At 34.8% G+C, this 18,629-nt stretch overlaps 1 protein-coding gene across 1 annotated transcript; it reads left to right on the top strand.

Moving 5' to 3' along the window:
* The first annotated feature begins 15,648 nt into the window (after positions 1–15,648).
* LOC126722055 (UDP-glucose iridoid glucosyltransferase-like) lies at positions 15,649–18,210 on the top strand. The gene is made up of 2 exons (XM_050425211.1): positions 15,649–16,310; positions 17,252–18,210. The coding sequence occupies exons 1-2, from the start codon at positions 15,899–15,901 to the stop codon at positions 18,127–18,129; spliced, it is 1,290 nt and encodes a 429-aa protein (XP_050281168.1). The 5' UTR covers positions 15,649–15,898; the 3' UTR covers positions 18,130–18,210.
* The last annotated feature ends 419 nt before the right edge of the window (positions 18,211–18,629 follow it).

Genomic DNA, 18,629 nt, shown 5'->3' with positions numbered 1-18,629 from the left:
CGAAATGTGCGCGGCGAAGTTATGGCAACAATGTCAGCATGAGGTCCTCCCGTTATTGGAAGTTCAGAGGCTGAAATTTTAGCATGCAGAAAGGCGCTCGAATTTGCTGTGGATGATGGGTTCACGGACTTGGTCATCGAAGGGGATAATGAAAATGTCATGAGGTCAGTCTCGGCTTCAGGGGCAGACCTGTCACGGCTTGGTCACATCATTCAAGACATCAAATGGCTTGCACATGGACTTCATTGGGTATCCTTCAGTAGTATTAAGCGAGGGGCCAACTCTGTGGCACACTCCCTAGCTAGATATGCAAAAACTGTGGATGAAGAATTGTACTGGGTGGAGGATATTCCCCCCCCCCCCTGCGATAGAGGCTCTATATTATGATTCTCTACATTTACATGAATGAAAGTTCAATCCGTTTTCAAAAAAAGAATATAAACAATAAAATTTATGGTGGAGTGTAGTGCATCATGTTGGCCACAAAAAGTTTCTCCAAAAAAAAAATGTTGGCCCTAAAAACATTAATTTTGCAATAGAAAATTAATAGAATTGGTAAACCTATATATATATATATATAGTGATGTGTCCGATGATGTGGCTCAACAAGAGCGTAAGGAGCGTAGCAACAATAATTGCTATGCTTTAGCTTTTAAATATATATAGATAAAAACAAATATGTTAACATAAAAAGAAATCCCATCTCCCTTGACAACGGCATCCTACCTATTGCAAGGCTCTCTTCAACACTTGGGGCATTCTTCTCCAAGTTGGCATTGTCACCTTTGAAGCCACCAAACATTGTTGCTATCTCACACTTGAAGGCATCACTTGTAAATTTGTAATGACACCACACCAAACTTATACTCCATATAGCAAAGAAAACATTTTGGTCTAATATTAAATAACAAAGGAAATATCTCAAAAAACAATAATAATAATAGAAGAAATGATTGGAGAAGATGAAAAGATCATCGTCTTTTCATATACACAACAGAATCAACTCTTGCAACATACAAATAAATTTTTATTAAATTTAAAAAAATTATAAATTACAAATAAATGGGAAACCAAAAATAAAGTTTGATTGGCTCCTTGAAAATGAAAAAATAGTGATTGATGAAGAGTGGTTATAATCATTTCCTCTTTAAGAAGAAATGATATGTGTCGTAGTAGAAGTGATTATAGTAGTATTTTTTTTTTTAAATAAATTTTAGTTAACTTAGGGTGGTAGTGCAAAAGACCACCTAGTATCCCATGCTATTCACATTAAAATTAAAATTTTAATGTTGAAGGAAGCTTTGAATATAAACAATAAAGTTTATGGTGGAGTGTAGTGCATCATGTTGGCCACAAAAACATTAAATTTGCAATAGAAAATTAATAGAGTTGGTAAACCAATATATATATATATATATATATAAATAGTGACGTGGCCAATGATGTGGCTCAACAGAAGCGTAATAACAATATTGCTACACTTTAGCTTTTAGATATATATAGATATAGATGAGCAAGATGAGTATTTGAGATCATGAAAATTGGATAGTTAATTTTGATTGTATCCATTGTCAAAATTTTAGTTTGAAAACCAAATTCATTCCTGGTTTTTTTTATTATTATTATTTATTTATATTAATTACATTAGATGGGTTTACACAATACACATATTATACATGTTTTAAATTATACAAGGAAATGTTATAAAAACTATGAATACCAATTACTAGAAAACATTCTCAAGCCTATTTTCAAGGTTGTTACTAAACACCGGAAAATAAGATAGTTTTCCAAAAAATACTCTCTGAAAATGAATCATTTTCTAGAAAATGTTAATGCCAAAACAAACAGAGCGTCTATACCATATATTTTATGTGCATATGATTTCTAATATTAAAAAATAAAATAAAATAAAAAACCTTCTTGTTACATAAGATTTCTACTTGAAAGTAGAAAGAGAAGACATGATATAAAAAACTAAAGATTTTGGAAATAAGTTGCAATATTATCACTTTCATACATAAAAGTAAACGATAGAAAAAAGAGGGAAACAAGTGTAGGAAATGAAAAGTTGGCAAAAGCTGGTGCGGAAAAGTCAAAAATTGGGGGAACTTATAGAGGAAAAAAAAAAAAAAAAGGAAAACCGTGTGGGAAATGAAATGTTGGCAAAAGTTCGTGTGTAAGAGTCAAAAATGGGGGGAACTTATAGCGACATTTCCAAAACGTCGCTATAGAGAAAAAAGGGAAAAAAAAAGAGAGAAAAAAAGTGTGGGAAATGAAATGTTGGCAGAAGTTTGTGTGGGAATAGTCAAAAAGGGGGGAACTTATAATGACATTTCCAAAACGTCGCTAAGTACAAAAATTATTAGATAACTCTGAAGTATTCCAAAATAATTTCGTATTTTAGGTGCAAAATCACACCAACTTTATATCAATAACGAAATTATCCTTATTTTTTTTTTTAGACTATTTATTGTTTTACACTTCCAAATGTACAATATGGAAGTTCACACCTTCACATTAAGAATTCACATTTTACCCCATGACATTAAAGAATGTGAAAACTGTTATATTATATATGTGAAACAATCAAAACTCTTTCTTCAATCCCTTCTCTCCAAGCTTTAGGCAGGAAAATCAAAATATCTAAGTGTTGAGTTGACATGAGTGCATACATATACGTAGGAAATACTCAATCCCTTCTCTCCAAGCTTTAGGCAAAAAAATCAAAATATCCAAAGTGTAGAGTTGACATGAGTGATACGTAGGAAATACATAAATGAATAAAAATCAAAACTCAACTCTTGAATGTAACGGAGTTTCCTTTTTTGTTTAACCTACTGGATGTGGTGGTTGAGACGCTGACTAGAGATAAAGCTAGCTTTGCTTGTTGTAATAGACTTGTTGTTTCTTAGTTGATCCAAGCGTCGTTTACCAAAAAACAAAAAAACTCTTGAAAACTTCTATGTATGTAAGATATATACCATGACAATTCAACCTAAATTCATTTGTACATGCATTTTGTAATGAAATCGTGCAAAATAAACTTTATTTTCTATTTTTTAATATAAATATATTTCAATCCATGCAGTAGAAGCATCGCTATCTCCTATAAATACAGGTTGAATAGTTCATCAAAAAAAAACAAATACAGGTTGAATAGAGCAATTATTACACCAGGGAAGATATGGATAGCTACACCCATAATTCAATCCCTGAACATGGACATGGCCATGTCTTGCAGCAGGTGGAGAAGGTTCTTCACATGACATCGGGAGTAGAAGAAAATAGCTATTCCCATAACTCAGCGCTTCAAGTAATTCTCTCACTCTCACTTAATTTCCCTTTCTCTTTTTATGGAATCAACTATTTACATAAAGTTTCCTACGTAGCCATACATGTTAGAGCTAGCCATGATGATCATTATTTATAGTGTACGTACCATTAAATATTTCTCAACACACACAACAGAAACTTGTTTCCAAAGCTAAAAAAATGTTCACATTTATGATTTTATGTTTATGTAGTAGTTAAAAAAATGATTTTCCATCTTGCGTTTCTCTCAGAAAACAGTGATTTCCAAGGTGAGACCAGTGTTGGAGGGCACTGTCAGAGCTTTATATAGCAAGGAAAACTTTCCTCGTTATTTTTCCGTAGCAGACTTGGGTTGCTCTTCAGGACCCAACACACTTATAGTTACCTACGAAATGATTGATGCCATAGTCGGACTGTGCCGAGAAACTGGACACTCTCCTCCTGAGCTCACAGTGTTTCTAAATGACCTTCCAAGTAATGATTTCAACACTGATTTCAAATTACTGCCAGACTTTTATGCTATGTTGAAGAAGGAGAAAGGCAACGATGTAGGGCCATGTTTCATAGCGGGAATGCCAGGGTCCTTCTATGGCAGGCTCTTTCCTAGCAAATATCAGAAAAGTGAAGAATATCTATCTTTTCATTAATTACAAAGATGAATGTACAAGACTATATATAGATTGACCCAAGTAACGGAACTGATCTAACTGAAAAACAGAGACTAACAAACTCAACTAACTAACTTCTACACGTGTCTTTATACAGCAAACTAATTTTCCCACGTGTGGGTATTAATACAGACACTAAAACTACTTGCCGTTTCTTCATGGTTCTGATGTCGTTTATGCAGCACTTTGTTCTTCACTCAAATTAAGCTTTGCTGTCTCATGCTCTGCTCTTGCTTCCTTGTGATCATCTTCACTGCTATTCTGATAATCCCCCTCAAGAGCAGTTGGTGTGTGTATATTCATCATCCCGATCTTGTCAACAAGATTGGAAAATTGATTGTACCCCAATGCTTTGGTAAGCATATCTGCTAATTGACAATGAGACCTCACATGATTAAGCTTGATGACACCTTCCAAAACTTTATCCCTGACTACATGACAGTCTATTTCAATGTGCTTGGTTCTCTCATGAAAAAGGGGATTGGAACCAATGTGCAATGCTGCCTGGCTATCACAGAACAACAATGCTTCTTTGTCATGTTTAACTCCAATATCCTTTAGAAAGTACAAAATCCACACAAGTTCACATGTTGCAACTGCCATAACTCTATACTCTGCTTCTGCTGAGGACCTGGAGACTGTGGACTGCTTCTTTGATTTCCAAGACACCAAAGAATCTCCAATAAAAATGCTATAACCTGTTATTGACTTCCTTGTATCACAACATGAAGCCCAATCAGCATCTGCAAAGCCTTTCAAATGTAAATCTGTCTTGGAAGAAAATAAGAGACCCTTCTCGAGTTCATTCTTCAAGTACTGTAAGATTCTATAGGCTGCATCTAAATGTAGTTTTCTTGGTTTGGACATGTATTGGCTAAGCTTATGAACAGTAAAAGTGATGTCTGGCCTTGTGATGGTCAGATATAATAATCTCCCAATTAGTCTTCTCTAGATGCTGGGATCTTTGAGCTCTTCTCCTTCCAATTGACTTAACTTGAGACTTTGTTCCATAGGGGTCTTAGCTGGTTTACACCCTAACATACTAGCATCATTAAGCACCTCAAGAGTGTATTTCCTTTGACAAAGGGCAATTCCCTTGGCTGATCTAGCAACCTCCAATCCAAGAAAGTACTTTAAGTCACCTAAGTCTTTGAGCTTGAACCTGTCATCCAACAAAACCTTGAATCTGTCTATCTCAGCCTTATCATTACAAGCTATTAAGACATCATCCACATACACCAAAAGCATCATGAAAACATCACCTTGCCTCCTAGTAAACAATGAATAGTCAGCTTTGGACTGAGTAAAACCAACCTGCAACAAAGTGCCAGAAAACTTGGCAAACCATTGCCTAGATGCTTGTTTTAGCCCATATAAGGACTTATTCAGCTTACAAACTACCTCCCCCTGGCTATGAAACCCTTGTGGAAGAGCCATATAAACTTCCTCATCCAAATCACCATGCAAAAAAGCATTGTTCACATCCAATTGACTAAGGAACCAGCCCTTTATGGCAGCCACAGCAAGGAGTACTTTGACAGAAACCATTTTGGCCACTAGGGAGAAGGTCTCAAAATAGTCCACACCCTCTTTCTGTGTAAAACCTTTAGCAACTAGCCTTGCCTTGTACCTTTCAACTGAACCATCAGCCTTAAACTTGATTTTGTACACCCATTTACACCCTATAGGCTTCTTACCAGCAGGTAGAGGGGTTAAAGTCCATGTGTGATTTGCTTCAAAGGCAGCTATTTCGGCAGTCATGGCCTCTTGCCATTTGGGATTAGAAGCAGCTTGATAATAATAGGTAGGCTCAACAAGAGAAGAAATGGAACAACAAAAGGATTTGTAAGATGAAGAGAGGTGTTGATAAGAGAGATGTGAGGAAAGTGGATGAGAAGTACCTGACTGGGAAGTAGGTGCAGCAATGACAGAAGAGACATGGTTGCAGTGGTAAGCTTGTAGGTAGGAGGGTTGTTTGACAGCTTTAGAAGACTTTCTAAGAGGGATAGGATCAACAATAGGATCAGGGGGCTCAACTGGAACCTCATCAAGTAGATCATCATCAATAGAATGATGAATATGAGTGATGGGATCAAGAGGTACAGCAGGAGCAGATTTAGACTTAGATTGAATTAAAGGATCAAAGAGATGATTAATGGCTGGAACACTAGACACAGGAATGAAACAAGGCTGCTGGACAGAAGTAATTGAGTTGGAAACAAAAGGAAACACATTTTCATGAAATGTGACATCTCTAGAAACAAAAATAGTGTGAGAGACAAGATCAAAAACTTTGAAACCTTTAGTATTGAAAGGAAAGCCAAGAAAGACACACTTCCTTGCCCTTGGAGAAAACTTGGATCTGGTGTGAGAAATGGTGGATGCAAAACATAGGCAACCAAAAGTTTTGAGATTAGAATAGTCTAGAATTTTGTGGAAAAGAAGTTCAAAAGGAGTTTTATCATGTAGCAAAGGAGATGGAAGCCGATTGATAAGATAGGCAGCATGTAACACACAATCACCCCAAAACTGAAGAGGGAGTTGGGATTGAATTTGTAAAGCTCTAGCTATGCAAAGCAGATGCTGATGTTTCCTTTCCACAACAGAATTCTGTTGTGGAGTGTAAACACAGCTGGTTTGATATATAATTCCATGAGAATTGAAGAAGTCAGACATGTTAAACTCCTTGGCATTATCAGTTCTAATAGCTTTGATTTTAAGGCTAAATTGAGTATGAATCATAGTATAGAAAGAAGAAAATAACTCCCTAACTTCAGATTTAGACTTCATTAAAAATGACCAAGTGGCTCTTGTAGCATCATCCACAATAGTTAAAAAATATTTGAAGCCATCTAAAGTTGGAGTTGAGTAGGGACCCCATACATCCATATGAATCAAGCACAAGAACTGATATTATTATGAAAAGGAAAGGGCAATCGCTTAAGTTTTGCCATAGGACAGATTTGACAACCTTTGTTACAAGAAGGTTTTAAAGAAGGAATTACATGACACAAACTATTGAGTTTGACATCAGATGGGTGCCCCAACCTATCATGCCAAATAGATGAAGGTTGAGAGGAGATTGATGTGGAAGTAACAGCAGTGAAATGACCAAAAGCATCAGTGAGGTTGTGAGCTGATAGAAAGGTAGCAAAAGAGGAGCTGGAGGATTGGTGAAGGCTGTTTGACTGCAACAGGTACAATCCATCAAGTGCTTTGCCTACCCCAATCGTTTTCCAGGAAATAAGGTCCTGAATGAAGCAATAAGCAGACAGAAAAACACAACAATATGATTCTGAATGAGTTAAAGAACTAATAGACAAGAGATTAAAAGAAAAAGATGGAACACAAAGGACATTCTTAAGAACAAGGGAAGAAGAAAGAGTAACAGTCCCAATGTGAGTTACTTGAGCTGATTCCCCATTAGGTAATTGGACCAAAGATTGCCTAATAGCTGTGATTGAAGTTAGCAAATCCACTGAGCATACAAAATGATCAGTTGCACCAGTGTCCAAGACCCAAGTATTACAACCATAAGCCTTTCTATTTACCACTTGAGCAGCAAAAATACTATGAGAGAAGTTCATACCTGCCATTGCCACATTAGCAGAAGTGGAAGAAGGAGTTGCTGTGACCATTGAGGCATCTGATATATGAGGTGGTGCTACAGAAGAAAGATTGGATGCACTAAACAAGGCTAAAAGCTGTTGGCACTGCTCAGGACTGAAGGCAGAAAATTGATGCATTCGTGAAACAAATTCTGAGCTTGATCCTAAGGAGACTTGATGTGCCATAGTAGTCTTATTCTTGAACTTAAAACCTGGAGGAAACCCATGTAATCTGTAGCACTTGTCCATAGTGTGACCAGTCTTGCCACAGTGGGTACAAACCGGCCTATCTTTTCCTTTTCCAACAGAATTAACAACATAATTGGCTTGATCAGTGGACACTTTAGCAGCCAAAGCAGTGGAATCTACTTTAACAACTGGTGTATTAGGGATTGACCTTTGAGTCTCTTCTTGGATCATCAAGGAATAAACCTTGCTCAGTGATGGAATAGGATCCATGAGTAACACTTGAGACCTAACTTGAGAAAAAGGCTCATTTACTCCCATTAAGAACTTCATCACAGACTCTCTACCTTGTAAATCATTGAGTCTTTTGTTGATATTGCACATACACTTTCCACAAGAGCAAGAAGGAAATGGACTAAGGTTTTGTAACTGATCCCAAAAAACTTTCAACTGAGTAAAGAAATCAGTAATGCTCATCTCACCTTGATGTAATTCTGAAATTTCCTTTTGGAGATTGAATACCCTTGGTCCATTGGTCTGTGCAAAACGATTCTTCAAATCAGTCCATATTTCCAGAGCAGTATCTTCATATATAATGCTTGCTTGAAGCTTTGAAGAAACTGAATTGGTCAACCAGGTCCCAACCATGTTATCACATCGAATCCATGCTTGCACAGATGAAGGAGTAGAAATCAATGGAGATGAGAGAGTCAGAGTCCCATCAATAAATCCCAGTTTGTTCTTGGTGAGCAATGCCTTTCTCACAGCTCGAGCCCAAGCTGAGTAGTTTTCTCCACCAATTAAAGGCTGCGTAACTAACACTAAGCTTGGATTCTCAGCATGATGCAAGAACAGGGGATCATCCATTGGTGAATCTTGTGAAGAAGGAGATGGATTTTCAGGTACAGAACCATTAGTTGAACCAGCTGTATTTGTGTTTGTGGCAGCGGAAGCCATTGATGACAAAGAAAAGGAATTTTCTCAAAAAAACATAGTGTTTTCCTGAGAAAATTGAAAAGAAATTTGAGAGAAAAAGAAACCCTAAAAATTGGGAATTTGCTCTGATACCATATCAGAAAAGTGAAGAATATCTATCTTTTCATTAATTACAAAGATGAATGTACAAGACTATATATAGATTGACCCAAGTAACGGAACTGATCTAACTGAAAAACAGAGACTAACAAACTCAACTAACTAACTTCTACACGTGTCTTTATACAGCAAACTAACTTTCCCACGTGTGGGTATTAATACAGACACTAAAACTGCTTGCCGTTTCTTCATGGTTCTGATGTCGTTTATGCAGCACTTTGTTCTTCACTCAAATTAAGCTTTGCTGTCTCATGCTCTGCTCTTGCTTCCTTGTGATCATCTTCACTGCTATTCTGATAGCAAAAGCCTGGATTTTGTTCATTCTTCTTATAGTGTGCATTGGCTCTCTAAGGTTAGCATCTTCACACTCAAAAATATCATTGCATTGCAATTGGTCAATGACCTTTAGGTTCAATGGAGTTATCCAAATGATCTAATCCCCTTCCCCAGTTGAAATATATCAAAAACTAAAAACATTGCATTGATTAATTACTAATTTAACTGAATTATATGATCCACAGTATTATCGACTAAACCACAAATCAACTGCCATATCAAGAAATAAGATTATAAAAAGCGACAAGAGCATATATAAAATACAGCGACAAAGTGGAAAACTGATAGAACTTTGTAAAGGAAAAACCATTACAAAGTAACATACCCTAACTACGGTAATCCAAAGGAGTTAACAATTTTCATTAAAATTTCATGCAATTTCTTTATTGCCTCCGAGTACTTTTCTACTTCTTGAACTTCTTACGTGTTGATGTTTGAAAGTCTCTCTGTTCATTGGCACGTTTGTGATGTTGGTTTTGTATCTCAAATTGTCACATGAAAAGCATCTGCGTGCACATGTTTTTTTCAAGATCAACGCTTTCCACTTTTTTGTCAAGTATATTTTGAACCTTCTCTTCTCACTGTCATATCAAGATCAACACTTCCCAAATCATCAAAGCCTCTCAAGTAGACATGGCAAACGGGCAAGTCGGGTCGAGCCAATCAAGTTGTAGGTCAAACAGATTGCGAGTTAAAAACAGGTCAATTGGGTTGCAGGTCAAATAGATTGCAAGTCAAACAGATTGCGAGTTCAGATCGGGTTGGGTCAAGTTGACCCATATTTTTCACATGAGTTTTTTTTTTTTTTAATTAAGAAAACAATATGTATTTGCTATTTGGAAAGTCATGCAACAAATTACTTGATGTAAAATGCATTACTTTAAATTCACCACTTATATCAAGAATTAACTCAATTAAACTTATTAATATTTATTCAATAATTTTAAAATTATACAAATCCCAACATTACTAACTAAAACATAATAACACAAAGATAAGTAAAACAAATGCATAAATTTTAATTCTACACAATATCAACACCCCAAAATATATTAAAAAAAAAAAAAAAATTACAAATGACTTATTGGATAACTCTATTTGACAAAGAATAAAAACATATAAAAAATTTACAATCTTGAAAATTAATTTTATAATCTATTATCAATTGTGGTTGGCGCTCTATTTTAATTTGAGAATATACATTAAAGTTTGATTGTTTACTTATTTATACATAGTCTCTTTTATGAATATCATATCATTATTACGCAACACACTCTGGGAAATATCGTAATTTATTTTAAAAAGTCGTTTATTTTGGACATAAATTGTTGAAAAATACGTCTAAGCATTCATAATTTATGCTAATTTGATACTTTGGCTTCACTATTTTTACACTTATGAATGTTTCTTACACATGTCTACAATTTTAAATTTATGTTTTTAACTCTACTGTAACCAAATTATCTTGGCATGTACTTTGCTATTTAATATCTAAAAATCTTTACTTAGTACAAATGCTCAATCATTCATCTTTCAATTTATTTGCATGCAGATATGTAAATGTCTCAATTGTTTCATTAAATCTCAAAACAAATAATTAAATCAATATTGTCTTTATTTTATTTTTTTTACCAAAAAAAAGTTTTAAAAAATGGATTGGGTCATGGGTCGGGTCGGGTCAGGTTGACCCGCAAAAAAACATGTGTCAGGTCACGGGTCAACCCGTTTTACTTCAGGTCAAAAAAATTGGGTTTGCCTTGGGTCTTTTTCGGGTCAAGTTGGGTCGAGTCAGAAAATTCTAACCCCTTTTGCCATGTCTACTCTCAAGGCAACCTTAGGATCTATTTGGTTTAAGCAAAAAAGTTGTGTATTTAATATTTATTTTCAGTTTTTGTGGAACCCACCACTAAAAAACTTGTTTGGCTTTGTATTTGTATTCAGTTTTCATTTCTAGTATTAAAAAAAAAAATTGGATTTGAATACAAAAAATAAATACAACTTTTTTGTGTTTTCATTTTCTTGAAAATGAATACAATGGCATTGTCATAAAAAAAAAAAAATCAAATTTGTGGGTCCCACTATCACGGACCTCTCTCTCTCTCTCTCTCTCTCTCTCTCTCTCTCTCTCTCTATATATATATATATATATATATATATTTGTTGGTGGTTGTCATAAAAAATGAAGGGGAAGACAAAGTAGAAAATGATACCAAACAAAAAAATAGATGGAAACAAAGAATGAGTACAAGATTTGAGTATAGAATATGAGTACAAAAAATAAAAATAAAAAAAGAATACAACCTTAACACAAACCAAACAAGCCCTTAGTAATCCACTTATTCTCAATTTGTCATGCTTGAGAAACATTTATGGGATTATGTGTTTGTTTGGTATGATTTGACTTTTTCTTTTTTTACTTTTTGAAAATGATTGGTTAGGAAAAGATGTACCTTAAAAAAAATGTGGCTTAAAAAAGCCGTGCTTCAAAAAGATACGGTTCAAAACAGGCTCCACATCCTTGAGCGCCTAACAATAACAATGTTTAGCCACCTTGGTCTATGTTGTACAACATCCTCTACACTTCCTACTGAGTATACATCTAGCAGGTAATTCATTGAATATAGTAGTCTAGTTATAGGTTTCAGTTAATTCAACTAATAAAGTTCATTGTTGTTAAACAAAAAATTTAGGGTTCAACTTCCGCCTACACTAAAAACCAATTAATATCTTGACCTAATGATAAATAACAATTAGCATGTAGAACATCATAAGTTGAAATACTATCATGCAAAAGGGTTTCAGCAAATGGCGGCACATTAAGGATTGTAATATTCTCCCTTGGTTGTATTAGTGATTTTATAAATAAATAGAAATTAAAACATAATTACTATTTTATACTATGTACTCTTCTTTTTCTTTTTTTTTCTTCTTTTTTATAAATGAGAATATCCAAACCTTTTCAAGTATATAGAGGGAAATTTCATGGAGGTGGTCTTAAGGTACTGGCAAGAGGTTTTGAACCCAAATCTCATGGATATCATGAGGCCTTAAGAACCACTAAACTAACCCCTTGGTATTATATTATGATCTTATTAATTTGAAAAGAAAAGGTAATTTTTCTTTGATCAATGGATAATTCCACCAAAAATCAGATTGCATTCTATTGTTCATTTCGTCCACACAAAAAAATAAATAAATCATTCCTTCATTTTCCCTTCCATTTTATGTGAAATGGAGAAAATTTTGATCTGATTTGTGATGCTCATACGAAGTGCTAAGTAATTTTTACTATTTGTAGAATATGAGAATAAATTGTCACATTTAAACAAATAATTATTAATTTCATAATGCACACAAAATGTACAGGTGAGAAAATTCATACTCAAATTTTCATAATTCATTTTGGTAATGGCATTTTCTCTCTTTTCTTTAAATTTGTTTTTATTTTATAATTATTAGGTACCTCAAGGGATTAACAATAATAAGGGGAACCTATACATGGGGAAGACAAGCCCTCACAATGTATTTGAGGCATACTTGGAGCAATTTCAGAGTGATTTCTCACTTTTACTTCGCTCTCGTGCTGATGAAATAAAACTTGGAGGGCAAATGATTCTAACCTTTACTGGTAGGAGTATCAAAGATCCCACTAGTAGAGATTGTTGCCTCGTTTGGGAGCTGCTAGCAAAGTGTCTCCTTGACATGGCTGCTGAAGTTAGTTCTTTAACCTTTTGATAATTAAAATTTAAAATTAATTCTTCTAACTAAGTGATAATTTTTTTGTTTTATTATATCACTTAAAAAGTAAAATAATGGCCACAATTTTATGTGTATAGGGGCTAATTGAAGAGGCTATATCAACACGTTCAATTTGCCTCACTACTCACCTTTCATCGAAGAAGTAAAAACCATTGTTGAAAAAGAGGGATCCTTTGTTATTGATCGACTGGAAACATTTGAAGTCAATTTGGATGGCAATGACAACGAGGAAAACAAAAATTACGTGTTCGACAAGTTTAAATGTGGACAAAATGTGTCACGTTGCTATAGAGCGATTTCAGAATCCTTGCTTGCTGATCACTTTGGAGAGGCAATTATAGAAGATTTATTTGAGAGGTTTGCAGAGCGTATCAGTGAGCATCTTTCCATGGAGAAGACAAAGAATTTCAACATCCTGATTTCAATGGAAAGGAAATGAATAAATCCATGAAACTATGTAACTTGAATAAATAAGATGCAAATTAGGACGCATCATCTTGTTGGACTAGTTACCAGATGTTATGCTTTTGCCTAGTCTGGCTTTGTTTTTAATAAATTGTTTCTTGTATGCTTGTAGCTATGCCATGAGTCTATGGCTCTGCATGGTAAACTAGGTGTTGTATTTTATGTGTGTATGGCTGTGTACTGTGTAGTCAATACCATATATTTTATGTGTATGATTTTGCCTAGTTTACCTTGTGATCATTGTAAGTTGTTTCAATGTTAAATTAGTGTTCTTAATGCTTATTTCCATGCAATGACTCTAAAAAAAAGTGGCCAACTGTCTTGAGAAGAAAGGGAAAGGAAATGTTTGCTAAGTTTCCACTGATTGTGAATAATGGAGAGTCACAAGAACTGTGGTTCAATTAACCAATCCTTTTATAATTTTTTTTTAAAGAAAAAAAACCTTCTTATCAAATAAGATTTCTACTTAAAAGTAGAAAGTGACAAGACATGAACCACTAAAGATTTTGGAAATAAGCTACAATATTATAACTTTCATACAAAAAAGTAAACAAGAGAGGTGAGAAGAGGAAGGGTATGAGGTATTAGAGAGATGAGATAAGGAGAGGGAAGGTTACGGAAAGAATAAGTAAAAGATATTCTTATCCTTTCAATTTAATAGTTGTCGTGATAACAAAATCCTAGATAATACACGGAATAAAAGATATTATGGTCCTTATTAGAATTGAGAATGAATTCATTGTATATTGATGTGTATAAAAATTTAGGTAAAAATACAAATTTACACCGGCGAACTATGTCCAAAAATTATTTTGGTCCTTTTAAGTTTGAATTTGATCATTTTAGTCTTGTAATTTTGCCTAAAAATTATTTGTCATTTAAGTCTTAAGTTTTTTTTTTTTTTTTTTTTTTGAGGTGAAAACCATGATCATTCATTCATGAAATAACAATTATCCAGATACAAAGCTTCCAAAATGGGTGGTGGAGATTTTTCCAACCAAACAACCCCATCATCTACCAGTCTTGCATATTTTGCTAAAGCATGCGCAGCGGAGTTGGCACTCCGCTTAACACAACTAAAAGAAAAAGTTTGTAGAGTCAAAGCCATACAGCCTATGTCTTCATAAATATGCTCTAGCCTAGAAAAATTGACCTCTGATGACATAAATGGTCTTCATCACAGTGGCGTTGTCCCCTTCTATTATTAGCTCTCTAAACCCAGCTTCCATTACAAACTCAACGGCACGTCTGCTCCAAAACCTGAGGCGCTAATCCCTTCAAACACTGCTGCATCAAAATTGAGTTTGTAAAGCAAACCCAATGGCGAACTCCATGGAACCCGAGACTGCACTACTCCACCAGATGCCTGGACTGACAAGAGGTTCTGGGCTTCTCTAAACTCTTTCAAATAGTCTTCTGCTCTCCTATTCAGTCGCTGTGGGTCCTGCAACTTTCCCCCATGCAAAATAGCATTTCGTTGGTTCCATATAACCCAACACTGAACCAGAACAGTTTTAGTTCCTCCCCTGAAATTTTGTCCAGCAAATCTTCGAGCAGCTGCACCATATCAACTTGACTCGTCGCCCATTTCTGCACTCCAATATTACTGCTTGCCCAAACGTCTTGTGCAACCCCGCATTCCCATAAACAGTGCAGTACCGATTCAGATCCTTCATTATACCTATTGAATTGTAATTTTTTTTAAGTGCAATCAAATGGGCTTGTATGCTAACAATACTGAATATGAAAATGTTAAAGAAACTTTGGGTTATTGTAAAAATCTTTTGTAAAGATGAACTTTCAGTTTAATAAAGAAATGAAATCATTGGTAACCTCGAAAAGATAAAATTTATGCTGCTTTGTGAATCATAGATAAGATGCTAAGTGCAAAAATTATTAGATAACTCTGATCTACAATAATTTAGTATTTTAGGGGCAAAATCACACCAACTTTATATCAGTAACGAAATGTACAATATGGAAGTTCATAGGAATGTCCACACCTTCACATTAAGAATTCACATTTTATCCCATGACATGAAAGAATGTGAAAACTGTTATATCATATATGTGAAATAGTCAAAACCCTTTCTTCAATCCCTTCTCTCCAAGCTTTAGGCAGAAAAATCAAAATATCTGAAGTGTTGAGTTGATGTGAGTGCATACGTAGGAAATACATATAAATGAATAAAAGTCAAAACTCAACTCTTGAAAACTTCTTCGTACGTAAGATACATACCATGACAATTCAACCCAAATTCATTTGTATAAATTAATATCCAAATGACGTAACTGGTTTCCAGTCGTGGCCATTTTCTAGTCTATTGCAACTTGCAAACAAAACAAAAAGATTGCCTTAATTTCCCACAAGCTGCAAAGTGATCATCAATGGAGAAGCAAGAAGCTAAAAAGCTTGGCCACCGGTTGGTGCTTGTAGTATATCCATTCTAAGGCCACATAAATCCCATGCTTCAACTTGCCACAATCCTATACTCCAAGGGCTTTTCAATCACCATAGCACACCCTCAATTCAACTCTCCCAACCATGAAAATCATCCTGAATTTCACTTTGTATCAATACCAGATGGCTTGTCTAAAACCAATTTTTCACCTTCCAATTTCATGGCCGCGATATCGGCTCTTAATAGTAATTGTGAAGCTCCATTTCAGAAATACATGGAGGAGATGATGAAAGTAGAGGATCCACATGATCGGATTGCCGGTGTTGTTTATGATGGGTTCATGCACTTTGCTCAAGCTGTGGCTAACAATTTGAAACTTCCTGGGATTAATGTGCGTACAAGTGCAGCTGCCACCTTGCTTTTGTTTGCCGTCTTTCCTGATGCTCATCATGAGAAAGGCTATATTTCCTTTCCAGGTACGTGTGAATTTGAAAGCTTTAATTTTGGGGTAGACAATTCCTTTAGGTGAAAGTACATTAATTAAGTTCTTCAATTAAATTTAAACAGGTAGCTTTATTGAATTTAATTGTCATTAGAAAATATAAATTGTATTTTAATAGTCAATACGACAATGTATTTGAATTGAGTTATTCAATGGTACAGAGCATGCTTAATTCTGCTAAGGGAAGAAGTGAGGTAACATAGTATACATGCAGTACTGTTGAAAAAGGCTAACAAAAATTGAAAGCATGGTGTCCATGGTTATACCAAATAGTTGATGAGTTTATTCAACATATTAGACTTGATTAACTTGATGATTTAATTTGGTACTTTACATGAGAAAGATAGGTTTTCTGAAGCTATTGTAATTTTTTTTTTCTTCGCATACGGTCATAGCTAGCTAAGATTTCTAACTAATTGTATAGTTGAAGCAGAACAATATTAGAAAAGAAAACTGAAATACTTGAGTGAGAAATTTTATCTTGAATACGGGTAGTCACTTTGAGATCTAAAGTTTTGACATGGAATTTTAACTGGGAATTAGGAATTATTCCTCTATCTTGACATAAACATTTGATAAATGATTAACTGTTAACTCTGTATATAATTCTAATTTAACTAGTATGATTATGTGGAGTTCACTATTTAAGTTCACAGATAATCCAAGGTAATAGATCACATTTGTATGAAATGCAGAATTGTCAACTAACAATTCTCATATGGGCTTCTAATCCCTTTTTTCATGTGTCTAGATAATAATAAAATATAAAAAAATTAAAATTAAAATGCTCCTTTTTGGTAATAGATATAACATAATTTAAATTTTTGACATCCTTTTTTTTTTTAATTTTTATGATAATTGTTCTTTATTATGATCATGTCACGACATTAATATTTTTTTTCTTTTTTGTTACAGAAAGTCTGGCTCAAGCCCCAGTGCCTGAGCTTCAGTCCCTTGATCTTAAGGGCATACTAGGATCCACAGAAATCCCAACTCCCATATTGGAGCTGAGAGCCACAGTGACAGATGCAACAAAAAAATCCTCAGCAATAATAGTGAACACGGTGCACTTCCTTGAACAACAAACACTGACAAAGGTTCAAGAACACTTCCCATCTCCAGTTTTTTCCTTAGGCCCTTTCCATAAACTAGCTCCATCTGCCTCTAGTTCACTCCTGAATGAAGATTCTAGTTGCATTTCCTGGCTTGACAAACAAGCTCCCAAGTCTGTCATTTATATAAGCTTTGGCAGCATGGTAAGCATGGATGAGAAAGAGCTGGTAGAGATAGCTTGGGGCTTAGCCAACGGTGAGCAACCTTTCTTGTGGGTGGTTAGACCTGGTTCAGTTCGCGGGTTGGAATGGATTGAGCTATTGCCAAAAAGTTTTAAAGAAAGAGTAGAAGGAAGAGGTTGCATTGTGAAATGGGCACCCCAAAAGGAAGTTTTGGCACATGGTGCAGTGGGAGGGTTTTGGAGCCATTGTGGTTGGAATTCAACACTGGAAAGTGTTTGTGAAGGAGTTCCAATGCTATATCGACCCTATTTTGGGGACCAAGGTTTGAGTGCAAAGTATGTGTGTAGTGTATGGAAGGTAGGCTTGGAATTGGAGGGTGATTTGGACAGAGGGAAAATAGAAAGAGCTATAAGAAGACTAATGGTGGAAATTGAAGGGGTGGAGATAAGACAGAGAGCAAAGAATTTAAAGCACAAAGCTGAGCTTTACCTGAGTGAGGATGGTTCAACATACAATGCCTTGAATGAATTGGCACAGCATATATTGTCATTCGGATGATGGAGGATGAGGCCAAATTGCAACTCAAATTGATATGTATTATGTACACTCATATTTCTTTTTTAATTATTTGCCTCTTAAGCTGGCATTTGAAACAATGATTGTAGAGCTTGGTAGTAATTGATACATTGATAACTTCATACAGTGCTGGCTCAAGGCCTAGGCCTAAGGCCCCACAACAAATAAAAAATTTCCCTACTAAAAAAATGCCCCATCTCCCTTAGTAAAAGACCCAAAATTTTATAAAAATATAACATTTTTTAAATAATTGGTACTCTTTTTTAAGAGTGATACTAAAAATACCATAAATTTTATTATAGATTTAACTGACATATCACCAATCACATAAAAAAGTAATTTAAACACAAATAAATAAAGTTGTTAAAATTCATCAATTACAGTCATAATCACATTTATTGTGAACATTTTGTAGTATTTTTAGTATTTTTCTTTTTCATTTCTAACAAGGCTTTTAAAATAGGAGACCAATAAAAATTTAA

This window comes from Quercus robur, chromosome 4 (genome assembly GCF_932294415.1).
Source record: "Quercus robur chromosome 4, dhQueRobu3.1, whole genome shotgun sequence".
NCBI lineage: Eukaryota > Viridiplantae > Streptophyta > Magnoliopsida > Fagales > Fagaceae > Quercus > Quercus robur.
This window is presented reverse-complemented; position numbering and strand designations above follow the sequence as displayed.

Bases quoted from the DNA above. Each gene is read 5' to 3' on its own strand.
- LOC126722055 (XM_050425211.1), top strand. From the start codon at position 15,899: ATGCTTCAACTTGCCACAATCCTATACTCCAAGGGCTTTTCAATCACC. The intron at 16,311-17,251 runs GTACGTGTGAAT...TTTTTGTTACAG, and splicing joins AGGCTATATTTCCTTTCCAG to AAAGTCTGGCTCAAGCCCCA.